The 19,339-nt window shown below is 40.5% G+C and overlaps 1 protein-coding gene across 1 annotated transcript in view; it reads right to left on the minus strand.

The window, feature by feature from the left end:
* The window catches only part of dicer1 (dicer 1, ribonuclease type III), a 40,639-nt gene that overhangs the window by 9,205 nt on the left and 12,095 nt on the right, over window positions 1-19,339 (minus strand). The window contains exons 5-23 of the mRNA XM_036593939.1: window positions 17,149-17,302; window positions 16,283-16,407; window positions 15,963-16,097; window positions 13,620-13,780; window positions 12,083-12,251; window positions 11,398-11,870; window positions 9,598-9,730; window positions 9,266-9,508; window positions 8,877-9,031; window positions 7,270-7,402; window positions 6,146-6,221; window positions 5,917-6,056; window positions 4,824-5,003; window positions 3,856-4,069; window positions 3,570-3,723; window positions 3,230-3,412; window positions 3,029-3,134; window positions 2,676-2,851; window positions 49-859 (exon numbers count right to left, since the gene is read on the minus strand). Coding sequence (XP_036449832.1) covers window positions 49-859; window positions 2,676-2,851; window positions 3,029-3,134; window positions 3,230-3,412; window positions 3,570-3,723; window positions 3,856-4,069; window positions 4,824-5,003; window positions 5,917-6,056; window positions 6,146-6,221; window positions 7,270-7,402; window positions 8,877-9,031; window positions 9,266-9,508; window positions 9,598-9,730; window positions 11,398-11,870; window positions 12,083-12,251; window positions 13,620-13,780; window positions 15,963-16,097; window positions 16,283-16,407; window positions 17,149-17,302 — 3,921 coding nt within the window. The remainder of the gene's footprint in view (window positions 1-48; window positions 860-2,675; window positions 2,852-3,028; window positions 3,135-3,229; window positions 3,413-3,569; window positions 3,724-3,855; window positions 4,070-4,823; window positions 5,004-5,916; window positions 6,057-6,145; window positions 6,222-7,269; window positions 7,403-8,876; window positions 9,032-9,265; window positions 9,509-9,597; window positions 9,731-11,397; window positions 11,871-12,082; window positions 12,252-13,619; window positions 13,781-15,962; window positions 16,098-16,282; window positions 16,408-17,148; window positions 17,303-19,339) is intronic.

Here is a 19,339-nt window from a genome sequence, read left to right on the forward strand (position 1 = left end):
AGTGCATATGAGCATAAACAGCACATTATGCAGGACCACACAGCCTACCTTCTTACTCCTCATGTAAGAAAGTCTTCCCTCGTGGGCATCAGGATATGTGCAGAACAGGTAGGTGGTGATGGCGTGCTTGAGGAAGGAGTCCCCCAGCATCTCCAGCCTTTCTAGGTTAAAGCCGTCGCTGGCATTGGAGAGAGTCAAGGCCTGCAGGATGAGGCCTGGGTTGGGCCCCAAGGTTTTGGGGGAGTCCCCAGCCAGTCCTGCAGCAGGAGCTGCAGTTTCAGGTGCCTCTGAAGACACTGACGAAGGTGCTGCGGTGCTGGTTGCCGTTCTGAGCGCAAGGCAACGGTCTGAGGTAGGTTTATTCACATGTCCGTCATGGAAATCCGACTTCCTGCCTGGGGTACATTCATCGCTGGCCTGGGGCTTGGGCTCACCGCTCGGAGAGGGCTGCACAGGAACTGAGGTAGTGGTTTGTGTCGATAGGTCGCTCTCCGACGAGCCCAGCTGGGAACATTGGCAAACGTCCCGCTCGTGGTGGTCACCGCTTTCGCCCACTGCGCCATTGCTGAGGTTTCTGGGGCAGATGCAGGTGCTCCCGTCTTTGTCCGGCGGCTGCAGAGCTGTCTCTGGGAGCGTGTGCGTCTCTAGCTTTTCGTCTGGTGCATTGCAGTTATCATTCGAGAGAGCGCTCTCTGTGGGCTGGGAGGCCTCGGCACTAAGGCCCTCCTGGGCAGTGTGGTCAGGGGCTGAGCTTGTGCCGTGCTTACAGTGATCGTCATCCTCCATGCATGCACTGGGGCATGAAATGAAAGACTTGCTGTCGATGGACTTCTTCCATCCAAAATCCAAATTGGGATACCTTTTGTGGAAAAAAGTGGGGGTATAAAAATGACTGCTAAATACTTTAAGTGCTCATTTTAGCTTTTACTATGTAATTTACTCAAATCAACATCGCTGCTTTTACAAAGTACCATGTAGGATTTGTTAGAAATCTAATGTCCAGTTTCCCCAGGCACTAATAAAGCCTAGTCTTGCACTAAATTGCAGTGTCAATGCTGAATCACCGTTTGAAATTCTTTTTAGGCTTAATCTGGGTCTGGGAAGCTGACTTACCCCTACAAAAACAAAGCAGGCTTAAAAGTTTGTTTTATTAAAGTAAACTTCAAGTATAAAGTTCAAGTATATTTTCCAAGTATATGTTATGTAGTAAATACACTAATATCACTGTACTAGTAGTATACTTGTAGGTGTACTATATAAATACTTCCTGGGACTAAATTGGTCCATGGTTTAGTTTATAAAACTATACTTTAGGTGTAAGAGTTGTAAACTTTGAGTACACAACTAGTTTACATCCAACTTTTATTTTGTACAGCAATTGTACTGTTAACTACACTATAAGTGAACCTTTATGTACTAGTTATAAACTTCTAGCCCACTTTTTAGTTTATGATGAAGCACTACTCTGAAGACACTGCAAGTAAACACATATTTACTGTTAGTTTACCACTTATGTAGTACTAGTTCACTTTTTAGTGTATAAAAGTACACTTTTAGTATATTGTTACATGTAAGAATTGTAAACTTTGAGTACACAACTAGTTTACATCCAAGTTTTTTTTTGTACTGCAACTATACTATGAACTATACTGTAAGTGAACTTAAGTATACTTTTAGTGCACTAATTATATACCTTTATCCCACTTTTTAGTTAATGAAAGTACAATTTATAAAGTATAATTACAGTTACAGGCCACAGTACACACAAGTATTATGTATAAATATAGACAAGTATATGTATATATACACACACACGTAAATACAATTATAGGCCAAATATGCTTAAACCTTTGCTGTATGCTTGTCAGTGTAACAAGAATACTTAAGTTACTAAAAGCACACTTGAATAAACTTCTTTTTTGCAAGGGTAAGCTTATATATTTTCGTTTTAATGCATTTACTAACCACTAAGAGCCCTTTATTAGGCAGTGGCAAAACAAATTTAATTAAACTTGGCAAAACCAGAACCCATTCCATCCCACAATTTACTTTAAGGGTGGCTGCAGCGCTAATAAAAAGACGAAAACACTGATTATCTTCCTTGAAATCTGAGGGAAAGTCCAGATTTCTTGCTCAAATGAGAAGCATCAGATCATTTACAGTAATGACAGTGGAACAGTTTACTAACACCATTGTGCATTGAAATTCTGCAGATAGGAAGTGGTTTTGTTGAGGTAGATGTAGGGGACAGGGCAATGTGACATCAGAATCGGACAGAAGATTCATCACAGAGATATAGACTACATTAATAATCCATCTATACATACACTGGGAAGCCTTAAGAGTCTAACTGGTCCTGTTTAGTAGGGATGTGTACCTGGTGAAACTTTCTTGGGAGTCATTGTTGTGTTTTTAATAGCATTTTAAATGTTTTAAATCATACATTTTAGTGTTTTCCTGGTGCATTGTGCCTGTTAAACACCAGAAAGACAAAATATGATGACATATGTCTTGTATCGTGAAACTGTCCATTATATTTGTGCCATATTATCCACCCCTAGACAGAGCGGTAGTTAACAAGGCGTTTACCGACCCACAGCCGAACTGGCTCATTCCCACAACCTCAGTCTTGTTATGCAGGACTCTCAACAGAGCACTGCAGGTTTGAGACTGACCTGAAGTCGGGGGGCAGGCTCTGGGCCCCCACACCCGCATCGCTGGCCGTCTGAGCACGCAGCTCCTCAGCCGTCAAAAGGCAGTGAAGTCTGTAGAGAATGCTGGGAAGGCAGACGGCTTTCCTCCACAGAGAGGCAGGAATCGGGTGAATGGCACACAGTTCAGGAACTAAAATCTGGACAGATGAGGGAACAGATAAGTCCCGATATCCGACGTGAGTCCAAACTTCGCTAACAGAATTAGCCTGCATGATTACGCCCACTGGGAGTGTGCAGGAAACACACTCACAAGCAGTGTAAGACCATGCATACATCACTAATAATCAGCACAGATCCCCTGTTCAGATTAATACCTGTTTGTTTTGTAGGCTTTCCCACTTGGCCTTCCTCTTCTCGGCACTGCTGAGAGGCAGTGCTTTCCCCTTTTGATTGAGGTGGCGAGGAGTTAAGAGATTCAGTCTGCGGGAAAACAAAAGCACACTCCCTCAGTGAATTCCCTAATAAAATAACAGTGCATGCCGGGAGTAATTCATTCTCTCGGGTTGACCTCCCACCTTGAGGATGTGTGGTCCACGTCCAGAAGGGGCTGGTTGACGTTGGACAGGTCCAGGTTGTACTTGGTTTTGTAGTACTCGGCAAACGTCTCGTACTCTGGAGAGGGGAATTTACTGAGAGGCGTGAGGTCTGTGTACACATCAGCCACATAAAACCGGTGCGGCTGGTCAAAATTACGATACCTGAGGGAGAGAAGATAGATAACATCTTAAGACACTACATGTACTTTCCTTTGTAAGAACAAATAGTGAACATATGAGTGAGTCTTCAAAAGAACAGCTGTCAAGTGATTTACCAAAGGGAGTTGAAAAGTCCATGGAACATTTTTTTTTTCTCTACCTTGGAATGATGACAGCATCCTGGTAGTCCTCCACTTTGAAAGTGAATGGGTTCTGCTTCGTGTACTGGGTGTTAGGAATGCCAATGCGTGCTTCAGATTTTTCAATATCCTCCATGAACTTGAAGTCCATGTCTAAAGTACTGGAATCCCCAACTGGAAAAAAGTAGTTTGGATTCAGACAAAGAATTTTATAAGATTAATGACTACTGACTTATCAAATCCAGCCTGCCACAGGTTCACATTCCGACTTTGGGGGCGGGGTGTCTGGAGAAGATCGGCACTCACCGACATTGAGAGGTAGAACGCAGTAGGCTGAGTCGGCCTCAGTGGGCCTGAACTCCAGTGCAGGTTTCTCTAGCCGGAGGATGTGGGAGAAGATGTACTGGTGCAGGCGCGTGATTAGCTCCAGCTGGGCCGCACTCAGAGTGAAGCCAGACTTCTGCAGCTCGATGGAGATGGTCACCTCACCAGAGCGGGTGTACACAGGAAAGTGAGGAATCTGTACATCAGCAAATTAATTTTGTAAACTCTCCAAGGCAAAAGATTATAAATTATCATTTACAAACAAAAAGACAAGGCAATAGATGAAATGTACAGGTTTATTACTTTTTTATAACAGTTATAAAATATTAGTTGACAAGAAATGAAAAATGATAGTAATCTCTTATAACTTCACTAATGACTCAATTAGTTCAATTATACTAAAGCTCATACTAATATTTCATTTTTATTACTAAGAGATGTGGCGATATGGCAAAAATAAGATATATCAATACTTCAAGACATCTTCCCAGTAAACAATATGCTTTAAAATATTTTGTTTTTGATGTTTAATATGCCAGAACAGGCAAAAAAGAACCAACAATCTCAATACTATCAAAATTCTGATTTTTCTTTAAGGTGTTACAAACTGACTGCACTGAATCCAATTAGACAGGTCTAATTATGCACTCTCTTATGGAATATTCAGTATATCGGTCTTCTTTGATACTAACAATATTGACAATTTGATGTGATGACTTTTCACTGTAATGATAGACATTAGACTGCAGACATCTGCCTATTAGATTTTGAGACAAACATGATGCAAAAACTGATCAAGAAAGTTCTCAAACATTCAGCGGAACAACATTCTTCTAAACAGAGGCCATGGCTAGGTTACAGATGAGTACGGAGCGAAACGGTGGTACAACACTAAACAAATGAATATTACTTGCTGAATAACATTAATCCAAAAGCTCTGAAATCCATACCCGAGGTATTGGTTTAGCTGTCAGAATGCCAAAGCATCTGGTGGTGTCTTCAGGAGGGTACAACTTCCTCCTGCGAAAGTTGAGCTCATCTGGAAGTGGCGTGGTAAGAACCATCCCAATCACGTACAGGTAGTAGGACTGCCCTGGTACTGGATAACTGCCCCGCAGACATTCTGGTATCTGAATTCACAAGCAAACAGATTCGACACCACTTTTAACTGAACTAATGATATTTCAAGAGGTCTCAACCTGTTCTTGCTGGATTAGTTTTACTTGGGGAGATACTATGAGTGCTTATCCAGTATGCAATCCAGTATGAATCTGCAGTGTGTGTAGATTTACAGTCTGGCGGTAATAATTGTGGAGCGATTTTAATCCAGTATGAATCTGCAGTGTGTGTAGTTTTACAGTCTGACTGTAATAATTGTGGAGTGATTTTAATCCAGTATGAATCTGCAGTGTGTGTAGTTTTACAGTCTGACTGTAATAATTGTGGAGTGATTTTAATCCAGTATGAATCTGCAGTGTGTGTAGTTTTACAGTCTGACAGTAATAATTGTGGAGTGATTTTAATCCAGTATGAATCTGGAGTGTGTAGTTTTACAGTCTGACAGTAATAACTGTGAAGCGATTTTAATCCAGTATGAATCTATTTAATCCAGTATGAATCTGCAGTGCACAGTTTTTTACAGTCTGACTAATAATTATGGAGTGAATGGTCTTCTGTAACTAGCTGAATGTGGAGCTCCCTCAGTAATAGCAGTCTTGCTCCAATCCACTTCACGCTAATGGAATAATAAAACCTGTGCAGTCTGTTGTAACTGTTACGGAGCGTGTCCTGTAGCTATAATATTTCAATCCAGGCTATCTGTGGGAATTTAAGGAAAATACACAGACACTTTATCCCAAACCAACCAGCCAGAAAAATCCATTATGACTTGCTTTAGAGAACCTCCAGTGGTAAAACACACTTTGCTCCAACAGTACTTCAACCACACTGAGCTCCCAAAGAACTATGTAAGTGCCGTTTTAAAACACTTAAAATAATCTTAAACACTGTCAAACATGGTCATCAACAAAGAGCTGTACTCACGGCTTTTGGGTAGCACTGCCTCCTCTTAGTAGAGCCTGGCCTTCCTGGAACATTAGTCTCCTCTTCATCATGCAGGTCCAGCTCCTCCTCATACTTCACCGTCTCTTTCCCCACCGGCATTAAGTGATCATCCAGCTCGCCTGAGCACAGCGAGACAAACAGCATTAGTAAATGGAAGCTTTCATTCATCCGCTGCTACAGCAGATGGTGGAGGAAAGTGCAGTCTTACCTATTTTGTGAAGTTTTTCACAACAAAGTAGTGCAACTGCTTTCTCTGCAAGCCTTGCGCAAGGCATCGGGGGCCCCTACAAAAGTACAGATTAATAAATGAGTACAAAGATTAATCCAGTATGCTTTTGATCTGTTCTCGATTAAAGCCTTTACTGTTTGCTAAAACGATCATTACCAAGTAGTAATATGTAAATTATACAGCACTTAAGTGAGCACTCAGTTAAGTATTTATTGTAATGTAATGTACTGCACTTACTGTGATTTTAATCCAGTATGAATCTGCAGTGTGTCTAGTTTTTACAGTCTGACGGTAATAATTGTGGAGCAATTTTAATCCAGTATGAATCTGCAGTGTGTCTAGTTTTTACAGTCTGACTGTAATAATTTTGGAGTGATTTTAATCCAGTATGAATCTGCAGTGTGTGTAGTTTTTACAGTCTGACTGTAATAATTGTGGAGCGATTTTAATCCAGTATGAATCTGCAGTGTGTGTAGTTTTACAGTCTGACAGTAATAATTGTGGAGCGATTTTAATCCAGTATGAATCTGCAGTGTGTGTAGTTTTACAGTCTGACAGTAATAATTGTGGAGCGATTTTAATCCAGTATGAATCTGCAGTGTGTGTAGTTTTACAGTCTGACAGTAATAATTGTGGAGCAATTTTTATCCAGTATGAATAAATGAGTACAAAGAATAATCCAGTATGCTTTTAATCTGTTAGCGTCTTCATTACTTCGTTATTTAATCCTGCAGATTCATACTGGATTAAAATTGCTCCACAATTTGTACCGTACTTGTATTGCAATGCGCTGTGTTTAATTCTGTTCCTTTTTCTCTCCGTATCAACACGGGCTTTTGTTTCTAGCAGTATCTGTCATTTCATGCATCAGTTGTAATAAACTAAAAACTTGAAATCCTTAAAAAAAAATATTTTATAATTAAGATAAATACAGGAGAACTGTAACCCTGGGAGAACATCAAGTGAGGGCAATGAAAGTTGAGACGCTCTTAGGAGAGTACAAAAAAAATCCAATGTCAAAGTTCCAGCCTGCAAAGTGTTTCTAAAACACTTGATTTATTCAGTGAAGAAATAACCAGAGAGCTCTCGTCGCTCGTACTCACAACGATAGGCTCCCTGAGAGGGGAGTTGATTGGAAGGAAGAGCGTGGATTGGTAGACAGCAGTTTTCAGCTCTACAGTCTTACACTTGGGTGCCAGATGGGTGAACGGGTCACTGGGTAGCCTCGCACAGTATCTACAAAACAAGAATCAGATACATTAACCTCAACCACACAACATACACTGTTTGTCTAAAGTTCGGCTTTTTGAAAATAGCAGGTTTAATTTTGATCTTTATATCTTCTTCTTGACGTCAACTCATCAGCACTCAAAGTGTGAGTCACCGATAGTTTGCATCTACCGTGATCATCTGTCAAGCTGAAGGATTTAAATGCACTGCTGCGGCTTTAAGATGCACAAAAATAATCATGTTTGTCTCTTAATCTTTGTTTTCTTTCAGCTTGTGTAGTCCATGTCCTATTTACACCCATCAGGCATAACATTATGACCTTGTTTCTACGCTCATTGTCCATTTTATCAGCTCCACTTACTATATAGGTGCACTTTGTAGTTCTACAGTTACAGACTGTAGTCCATCTGTTTCTCTGCATACTTTGTTAGCCCCCTTTTACCCTGTCCTTCAGTGGTCAGGACCTCCATGGACCCTCACAGAGCAGGTACTATTTGGGTGGTGGATCATTCTCAGCACTGCAGTAACACTGACGTGGTGGTGGTGTGTTAGTGTGTGTTGTGCTGGTCTGAGTGGATCAGATACAGCAGTGCTGCTGGAGTTTTTAAACACCTCAGTGTCACTGCTGGACTGAGAATAGTCCACCAACCAAAAACATCCAGCCAACAGCGTCCTGTGGGCAGCGTCCTGTGACCACTGATGAAGGACTAGAGGATGACCAACACACTGTGCAGCAGCAGATGAGCTGTCGTCTCTGACTTTACATCTACAAGGTGGACTGACAAGGTAGGTGTGTCTAATAGAGTGGACAGTGAGTGGACACAGTGTCTAAAAACTCAAGCAGCACTGCTGTGTCTGATCCACTCGAACCAGCGCAACACACACTAACACACCACCACCACGTCAGTGTTACTGCAGTGCTGAGAATGATCCACCACCCAAATAGTACCTGCTTGGCTACATCAAAGTATGTAAAACACAAAAAAAATAAAGGCTGTTATTGTTGGTAATATCATACTAACAATAATAAGCCATCACTAAGTAAGTCTTACCACTTTATTATTGTGAAGAGAAGTAATTTAAAAGTTATAAACACGATTTATTAAACCTGCAGCAAGAACTATCAAACTACAGCAAGAGCAAAGTTAGCCTGTAGCTTATCTCCAGTTTTAACAGGTTTCTATGTGCTGTTACCACATTACCAGCAGTGCTGAATCGGGTTATTGGAAAAAAGGGCCACAATTCTCAGTTAAGAAGATCCACAATCTCTAAGTGAGGAGACCTGTAAGTCGAAAACCGGCTCTCGCCTGCTCACAGCTAAATAACAGTATATTGCACACAATCTTATATAACTAAACAAAATCTTTGAAGGTATTTTTCTTATTTTCTTACTCGAAAAAATTTAATTTCAAATGAGTTTCCCAAACTTCTAGCAGGTAAGGGCATGAGGTTCTGTGCAAACATTTACTGGGATAATGACCTGTTGACATGGCCGATGGCCGTGTTAATGGTGACCCTGGGTCCTCCATCATCGGAGCGAAGCACGTAGGGTGGGAGTATGTTATCGTCGTCCAACACCGATTCCACCTCATAGTCATTGCACTCTGCTGACTTGGAACACTTGTTTCTGAGGATCTAAAGCGAGCAGACACAAGCGTTAACCACTTTAACCTGGCTTACTTAAAAGAAGTACAAACTGATCTACTGACCTTTGTCTGAATTTCTGTACAAGGCCAATCAAATGTAATTCTAGCAACAATGACATTACTACAACTACAGGAACTAGCAAATGTTCAACTCATTGTTAGGTGATATTTTAAAACTGAAAGGTTATATACATTTACATTAGGGAAAAAAAAACCTTCTGACCTTCTCAATAGCCTTGTAGGTCTTAAGATCTTCTTCAAAGGCTTTTGTGCATTCGCTGTCAGCCAGCATGATGTAATTGGAGACAGGAGCACGCGCTCGACCTTTGGATTGCACGTAGGACCGATACTCCGTCGGTAAGTCGAAGCGGACCACCAAATTGCACTTTGGAATATCCACCCCTTCCTCCACGATGCTGGTGGCGATTAGCAAGTTGGTTTCATGTGCCCGAAATTTCCTTAACACCTGGAGAAGAGCAGTAAGAGGCCATTGGTTTAGCGCAGCTGACCACAGGAAAAGGCCCAAAGTTAAAATGAAAAACGATCATCACTCACTTCCTCCTGTTTTCTGAACTCCACCTCCATCTGCTTGTTGCGAGGCTGATTCTTGCCAATGCTGTGCCCTGTGATGAAGTTGCTACTGATGTAGGCCAGCTCTGGGTCCTGCTTCCCTGCCTCCTTGATTAGCCTGTGGTTCAAGGAGAACATGGACGGTATGAAGACCTAAGAAGCAGCTACAGACCTCTGAAGTTGTGCGTCATTCTGTAGTCGGCGTCATGCCCATATTAGGAACTATGAGTGTGAGTTTTAATCCATGGAGAAACACAAATGCTTTCAAAAATGACTGCTATGGTGCTGTGATAACGCTCAAAATTATTACAAGGTTGTTAAGGAGTTGAAATATAAACAGTGCTACATACATGCTACATGTAAGCTAACACTTCTGCACACTGAAAACTAAGTCTTCTAATAAACGCATACCAACACCAGTTACTCAAACTGAGGCCTAAAATAAGGCTGAACGATTTGGGCAAAATATCTTATTGCAATTTTTCAGACTAATCTTGTGAACGCGATTTAAATTGCGATTATTTTCTATAAATTGAGGTTCAGACCTTTTAACAAGACCAGAACATCCACCTTTTCTGGCTTGAGGCTTGACCCCTTAATGTAGTGTGCCAGAAAACCAGTAAGCTGTGGTTGTGATGTCACAGTACATGGAGGTTTGGAAGTCTCTGACAATAAACAACTCTGTCTTATTGCATTAAATCTCCCCCCTTAAAACTTGACATGATGTTTTTAATAAATTGCAGCTCGAGCGAATTAAAAAAAAAATTGCACTCTTCAGTTGCGATTTCGATATAAAAACAATCTTTCAGCCCTAGCCTGAAACTGCGAAAGCAACTTTACTACCACATTTGACAAAGCTTGTTGGTTCATGTGGGGTAATACTGTTAGCCTTACTACGTGAATTCAACGCACAGCAGTATTGGCTAGCATGCAGCAATATTCATATTTTCAATGATCTCGTAATTCAGAGGAGCTAGCGGCATTCGGGAGAAATGTGCAGACCCGCCAAACGTATCAGGTTTGGAACATTCGTACTGACCACAAGGCACAATAAGGGGGTCTTTTTTCCCCATAAAGATAAACTGCTTAGTCCCCAAAGTTCCTTATATAGGCATGACGCCAACTACAGAATGACAACCCAACTTTGGAGGCCTGTAACACATTTGCAGTCACTGAAATGCAAATTGCAACTACAGTGCATAATTAAATTAAGAAATTAAAGGAATATTTCAAACTGTTACAACCTAGTCTCCATCTATCTTACCAGGAGCACATGGTCTATTACCACATACAATACATTTGATGCATTTCCCTCCCATTGCTTAGAAAAGAGTAGAAAACTGACTTAAAATACAACTATAACACCCATCCATTGGCTTCTCTTCTAAGTTTGTTTCAAGTCTGCAGGTTTTCTGCTCTTTCACTAAGCACAGGGAAACACACTAAAGTTACTGCATGATACAGATGCAATATACTGCTGTTGTCAGAAGAAAACCTTGTATCTCCAAAATGGTAACTTTACAGGAGAAGGAAAAAGCATACTTTACTTTTCATGTAAGTCAATGGAACCAGAATTTTTTCCAAGTCTTTTTCGACCGTTTCTTTTGGTCCATTCAGCATGAAATTTACATACAATGTAAAGGGCAACAGGCATTTTCATATTATGTCAAAAACTGAAAAACGACAAAAATGGAGATACAAGGTTTTCTTCCAACAACAGCGATATACATTTTCAATAATATGTTAAAAAAACGTAAGCAAATTTCTCCGACATTTGAAACCAACCGATTCAAAACAACCGCTGTATATCGTCTCTCCACGAAGATGATCCCGCAGAGGATGTTAGTAAACGGTGAAGGAAAGTTGGCTTCTGGCTTTTCCTTGACCTCCACCTCCTCATCTTCGTCGTCATCCTCAGAATCGCTCCACGAGACATAATTGTCCTGGTTGCGGTTGTTGTACCACTCCACGCTCTCGAACTGCTGCCTCTCAAAGGGCTTGTACTCGTGCAGGATCTCCAAGAGCTTGATGACTTTGGGTGTGACGAACTTCAGGTCCAGAGAGGCCGGGGAGAAGTGCTCCTCACAGAGCGCGTGAAGTTTCCTCAGGATGGTGTCCGTGAAGAGCAGGAACTTGCGGTTCAGCTCCTCCTGCTCGTGCTTGATGTACTTCTGGAGCTCTCGCACCATGATGCCAGCAGCTTTATCGGCACACCACGGCCCTAACACCGTCAGGACCGCTCTACAGTCGGTCAGAACCTGAAGGAAGAGGACCAGAAGCACTTCAGTGAGGAAGCTTTATCTATTTTCGTCTATTTATTTAAGCTTGTTTACGTTACGCACACTCCTGGAACCTCATTGCAAAAGCTAATTTACTGCAATAAGGATCAAACAGGACAAACTGTGTGTCGGTAGATCACAGAGAGCATAATGTATTACTTTATGACTTAAAAAAAAAAAAGAGGGAGAACCTGTTTAGAGATGTAGGTGGGATCTCTGTCTTCTCGGTGTGCAGATAAATTGCAGTCGTTGAGAAAATGCAGAGCTTCATCCAGCTCACTCAGAAGCCTCTCGGACAGCCCACTCTTGTCCTGGTAAGGGCCACAATCCAGCACCACCTCACGAGGCTGAGACGCATACCTGCGTTTTGAGTAATAAAAACAGCAAACTAATAAATCCTCACTGTCCTAAGTTTAAATCTGAAATGGCTCATTTATAGGAAAAAGTGAAATATTCTTAATATCTGTTAAGGTAACCTAAAGCTTTACTATTCATGGAAGCAGTTCATCATTAAATATGAAAACAATATAAAATAGGGATGGAAGGACCGATCAGCTATGTATCGCTATCGGCCGGTTTCAGCCCAAGTATGCAATCGGTGATCGGTCGAAATTTCTCTCACTTAGGACCTCAGTCACAGGACCCTGCGGTTCCTAGTTCAAACTCCAGATGAAAGTACAGACCTTTTGACTATTGACTATGAGACTAAAGGCCTTTTTAGACAGATTCTAATTATTAGATTAAAAAAATGTGCGTTAAGTTTTGAAAATTAACACACGTATGCTGATGCCGTCTTTCACACAGTCCGAAACTGACAGACTGAGATGCTGCGTAAATCTGAGCGTGCTCCACTTTCTACGTTATATGGATGCGTTAAAACCAGGCTCTGTTTTCATGGTTGCAGCCCAAACAAATGTGCGTCAGAATGGCAGCAGAACTCTCACAGCAGAGCACAAAGGCTTATGCTACAAGCAAACGCTGACAAAAAATGCAGAAGTTTAAGACAATTTATGGCAGACAAGAGCTGAGAGGTTATGAATGATTGCGAGCACATTACAGCGGCTGTATTTAACCAGAGTTCACTCCCTCCTTTATAATTCGAGGAGCAACAAGCAGAGCCTCGAATTCCCCCACTGAGGAAATCCCTGCAGAATCACTCATCATGCAGCTTCAGTTAGCTCTTGTAAGAGACGGTGGGACTCCCCGTGTTGTCTTTGTTGTAGAAAAATTCTCTTATGACCGTAAGATAGTATAATATTGCTCACAGGGGAGCGGCAGAATTTTCCATCACGGCTCCATTAAATACAACGAAATAAGAAGTTGACATCTACTGTAAAGGCAGCATTAGGCATCTTTGCTCTTTCAGCTTCTGTGGCCACAGAAATCAGTGTCTGGCATGAAGTTATGATGCATTCAACCAAACTATCAATTTATTTTTACATTTTATGTACAACAAGCACTGTTCAATCTAAAGGTCTTTGCTTATTAAATTTTGTTGTAGTTTAGGCTAATTTTTTGTGGTTTAAAGACGAAGCTTTGGAACATTAAATAGAGAAACATACAGGCACAATTATATGTGTGTGCAAATTATTCAGGCCAACCCTACTATTGCTATGTACCACCCTCCGCTAGACCACCATTATGAATGCAACAAAGTCAACCAGCCACCTTTATTAAAAAAAAAATAATAATAATAAATAAATAAATAAATTAAAAAGCCACACATACCTGTCCAGCACAACAAGATCAGTGGCAGTTTCTGCATTGCTCTTCAGGATCTTCTCCAGATTCTGGATTTTCTCCTCCAGGTCAGATGGGTCACATTTGCCATTCAGAATGGACGCAGTCAGACCAAGGATGCGTGGACAACTCCAACAATCCTCACATTTCTGTAAGCGTGAAGAGGAAACCAGCGCAGAATGTATTGTAAATCAGAAACTGCTATTAAGACGCCTTCAGTGAATCATGAAACATTAAATTTCACCACAATACGATGCGATTAGACCATTTTCAGCTCAGATTAGGGATGGGCAATATGGCAAAAACACTCACACTGACATTTTCTCAATACACAATATGTATGATAATATTTGGACTTGTTGAGTCTTGATACGATGTTTAATGACTTTCATTCACTGTTTACCATACTGCACAGCCTTAAGTACTGACGATACGAATCATATACTCAGGAAAAGTTTACTGTGGAGAAGGGCCATCAAAGAGGATCAGAAATCAAATTTGAATACACTATTTTTAAACATTATTACATAGAAAATAAAAAAGAACCTAAATAACTGCAGTAAATGCAGCCAATGTTGTGTCTACTACAGCCACCAGGGGGCAGTCAGCAGAAATGATCAAACGACCCCAAAAGCACAGGGTGTTTAATCTCGGTCTGAGGGTCGCGGCTCATGAGATGGTCACAAAAAAGGTCCGCGGGCCTGTTCTGACGTATCTCTGAGAAGAATTTTTCATATAATCTCCAAGCCAGTGATTTCCCACCGTCATTATTAGCTTAAGAGAGTGACCGGGCTGCAAGTGCTAGTGAAAAAAGTCTGTAACTGGTGTGTGTGTGGCTGCAGTGGCTGTGCAGCAGTTCAGCCACACAGCTAAACTACCTTAGAAATATTACATGAGTATTAGCATACTGGGCTACGTTTGGAGCACTGGCAAATGAGAGAAGTCCGACATCTGAAGCAGATTATTTGGTTACTTCACACAAGTATGTATTTTTGTCCATCAGCATTATTCAGTTTATAAGATAAACATTACGCCTGAGCTGCTAAAAATCTGATGGATGTCTGCAAATATTCTCATAGCATGTAAAACCCCACACTTCCAACTGAACCCAAAATAAATAATTTTATTGTTTATAGTTAGCAATGGCATATCTGTCTCTCTGCCTGGTAGCTGTCATTTGTGATAATATTGGTAACTAGTCAGCCTAGAACTCACTAGGAACCGCAGCAGTGGTTTTAAACATTCAAATGGACATTTTCGGCATGTTTCCTTTGATTCTGACAAATATTCATATATCGGATTGTATTTTAACAGCCCTACCACACTGCACTGTGCTGTAATTTATCACAATATGATCAAATATTGTCATATTAGCTTTAATTGAGAATATATATACACCCATCAGGCATAACAGTATGACCATAGGTGCACTTTGTAGTTCTACAGTTACAGACTGTAGTCCATCTGTTTCTCTGCATACTTTGTTAGCCCCCTTTTACCCTCTTTTTCAGTGGTCAGGACCCCCATGGACCCTCACAGAGCAGGTACTATTTGGGTGCTGGATCATTCTCAGCACTGCAGTAACACTGACGTGGTGGTGGTGTGTTAGTGTGTGTTGCGCTGGTCTGAGTGGATCAGACACAGCAGTGCCGCTGGAGTTTTTAAACACTTCAGTGTCACTGCTGGACTGAGAATAGTCCACCAACCAAAAATATCCAGCCAACAGCGTCCTGTGAGCAGCGTCCTGTGAGCACTGAGGAAGGACTAGAGGATGACCAACACAAACTGTGCAGCAGCAGATGAGCTATCGTCTCTGACTTTACATCTACAAGGTGGACTGACAAGGTAGGAGTGTCTAATAGAGTGGACAGTGAGTGGACACAGTGTTTAAAAACTCCAGCAGCACTGCTGTGTCTGATCCACTCGTACCAGCACAACACACACTAACACGTCATTTATATATATATATGAAATAAATTACACACTAGTGGAATACAGGCAATAAAAAAAGAAACAATACATCAAGACCAAGGGTTTTTTTTTTTTTGGCTAAAACTGACTGATGTGTAATGATGTACTTTTACACCCCTAATATGCACACAAAGTACAGAACGACCAACTTGATGGCCAGTTTAATATTTTTACACTTTCAATATTATTATACTTTTAGATTTCCACAGCATACTTGTTATGACCAATCACCAGCATTAAATACATGACTATTAAAACGCACCATCTCTCCAACATGACAGCCACCTTTATTCATTTCTCTCTATACAATGACAGACATGAATCTCAGGTTAATATTCTACACACAGACTGTAATTTCACCTTCATTATGTCCCGATAGGGATGGTCCGTGATTGCAAGGTGACATTCGTCAAAAACCAGCAGGTTGATTTTCGATAGTGGCAAGACTCCATTCTTTAGCACATGCAGAAAGATGTGGCACGTCATGACGAGCACCTGGAAGAATAGATATTACGGAAAAGAGGCAGGCAGCGTGAGGGAGATGAAACGATACCGCCCTGCAAAGATTACGGGATGACATGTTGAGCGGAGATCGAATCCGCTCGTGATTGAAACAACACAAAGAAATTCATCAAATGTTTTAAAGTGGCTGAAAACTTTTCCTGTGCGTGTAATCGGACCTGATTTTCCATTATCTCTTGGTTCCATTTTCCCTCCAGCCATGACGTAGAGCTTTCCGTATATTCCCCAACCTGAAGATCTGAATGGGTTCTTACAGTGGATGCTTGCTGAAGCACAGACGATGCTACAAACAAGCACAATGAATAAAAATGAATTACATGGACAAAAGCAGGCACTGATTTCAGGGAAAATACTCCAGAGATTCAGGGGCATTTATACATGCATTAGTTTGCAAAAGGATTGCACCCCTGGTCAAATGAGATGTTTTGTGAGGGAAAATAAGTTAACACAATTCCTACAGGAGATACATCTGCACATTTTAATGGACAATTACTGTTTATTTGCAGAATTTAACATATTTGGGAAAAAAAAATAAAACAAAATGTGGGCTGTGCAAAAGTTATGGGATATTTTCTGACTTTTAAACTGAGTACATGAATAGAAATTCTAGCTAAAACATGCAGATAAAATGCCATATTCATGTTTGTTCCTGTAGAGCATGTCTTAACTTATTTTCATATACTCTATGTATGACCCCTGTCCCTGTGAGGTCAAGAGCAGCAGGTGAAGTGACATGCAAAGTATCGACTATTTAAAATAGTAATCAGTGGTAACACTGGTAACACTGGTAAGCACCCCCCCCCACCCCATTTACACTGATTTACTACACTTCTCACACATTTTTGCTCCCTACACGCATGTTAAGGGGTTAAAATGTTGAATATTGAACCGCTTTTGCCCGTTACACCTGGTTATTTCTGACAAGGACTGACCAACAAAAATAAAAAGCCAGTCTCTTCCATGCATCGTTTACAAAAACAAAAAAAGAAGGCAACGGAGCAACCCGATGGATTTGATTAGCTACCTGCATTCACCAGGAAAACAGTCCTCCTCCCATTCTCTTGGCGGATTTGGTGGGAGAGCTCTTTTATAAGAAGTACTGCAATAAAGGTCTTCCCTGAGCCTGTATTTAAGCAGACTATAGTATTGTGTTCGAGAGCTGCTTCAAGAAGTTCAACCTAAAGAAAGGAAAAAAGCAAACAGAGGGTGAGAAGAAAGTAAATCGATCATATGGTTAACAACCAAATATGGAACATCAGTGACCAAATCTGCAAACTAGAAAACAGGAACAGGTCTTCAGTGTCATACATTAAATTTAGAGGGAAAAATGAAGCCACTCTAACCTGGTAACATTTCCAAAGGCATATTCAGAATCATTTCAAGATTCAAGTGTAATTTCTACATTAAAACAAAACAGTGGTAGCGAGATATGTGGTTTGAAAAGCACTGTGCTTAATCAGGCTCTCTACAGGAGGAATCCAAGACATGGAAACTACTGGGGCTGTATGATAAACAGCATTTATGATAAACACTATAAATGCTTCCCTGCTGGGTCAGTAATGGCCAGATACAAAACTAACTATAACAAATAACCATGGACTGCATGGTTAAATGCATGAAGCGGTAATGGCTACTGTCACAACAAACCTGCATCATCATAAGGAGCTTTTAACCCTTAGGACCTGCAAAACAGTAGGTCACTTCTAGACTTCATAACATCAGAACAGTTTAAGATACACACATGATCCACATATCAGGACATACAGCAGACCCGCCCCTAACTCGCAAACACGACGTCATTGAGCTGTGAAGTCAGCATCAGTGAGTAGTTCGGCTCTGAAAATCACCTAAAATCCTGATATTATTGCTCTGCTTTCTGGCCTTTATATTCCAACAAAGGGTTAAAACAGGGACATGATTCACACATCAGATCACTCATCAGACTCTGACCTCACCATCCAGAGTGATTTCATCCACCTGTGACCATCAATCAGCCAGCAGTCCAGCTCCAAAATCACCCAAAACCCACTTGCTATTGTTATATTACATCTCTGCTTTTAGCCTTCATATTACAAACAAAGAGCTTTCAGTTTACATTGATTTTGAATATTAAAAATATCTGATATTAAATATGCAACTCAATTTGTAACTTAAAATAAAGCCTGTCTTCCTGTGTATCAGAGTTTTAGCACTCAGCATGAATCCAAGAGGACAGAAAATCAATAAAACACGTCCACCTTCTGCTAATTGTTTATTTTTATATTATGTTGGTTATTTTAATCACCAACAGAATGAACCACCATCAAAATTATTGCAATTTCAGCTCACAGACACTCCAGCTAACGATTTCTGAAAAGATAACTACAACTGCACTTGTTTTCAGGATCTTTTTAATTTAAAAAATATTTAGCAGGCACTAGGTATATTTTTGATCAGAAATGACCCAAATTCATAAAGATATCAAATTTCTGTTAGCATTTACATGTCAAACAATGGCATATCTGAGTAGCCCAGGGTCTCCTGAAAAAAAACAAAAAAAAAACAACATATGGCATGTGTGACTGTCACATGTGAATACTTTATAATTGCAACTGTAATTGACCCAAATAATACCAAAAAAAAACTTTAGGTTTCTAAGGGTTAAAGGAATGAAATTTGCACTTTTTTTCCATTTTTCTGTAGGCCTATTTAGAAAAATATATGTGCATGTATTCATTTATGCACTCATGCTCAATTTATTTTTTGAAGGCTATACACAAGAAGCTGTGTAAAATGATCAAAGTAAGTTGCTCTGGATAAGAGTAAATGCACAAAAATATGCAGCTCTGTATTAGTAATACATTATTTTTATTTAGCAGAAGAGTGAAAGGGGCTTTGGTAATTTGTATTCCGTTAATGAAAAAAAAGTGGGGCACATCAAGTCAGAGGAACACTTTTTTAAGAATAATATACACGTTTTAAGAATAATACATCATTTCTCATTTAGTCATTCTCTTATCTAACAACATTTTATTCCCACATTGCGCGGGCCTATGAAGTACATGAACCCAAAGCACAGAACCCACAGCACAGGCATTGTATTATTTCACTACAAACACAAAAATGTTTCAAATTTCCACATCATTTAAACCAATTTTATAAGCAGTTTAAACAGAAGTGGCTCCTACAGTGTGTGAGGTCTTAAACTGCACACAAAAAACCTTGAGGCTTTTAAA

Source organism: Colossoma macropomum, unplaced genomic scaffold (assembly GCF_904425465.1).
Source record: "Colossoma macropomum unplaced genomic scaffold, Colossoma_macropomum, whole genome shotgun sequence".
In the NCBI taxonomy this organism is placed as follows: domain Eukaryota; kingdom Metazoa; phylum Chordata; class Actinopteri; order Characiformes; family Serrasalmidae; genus Colossoma; species Colossoma macropomum.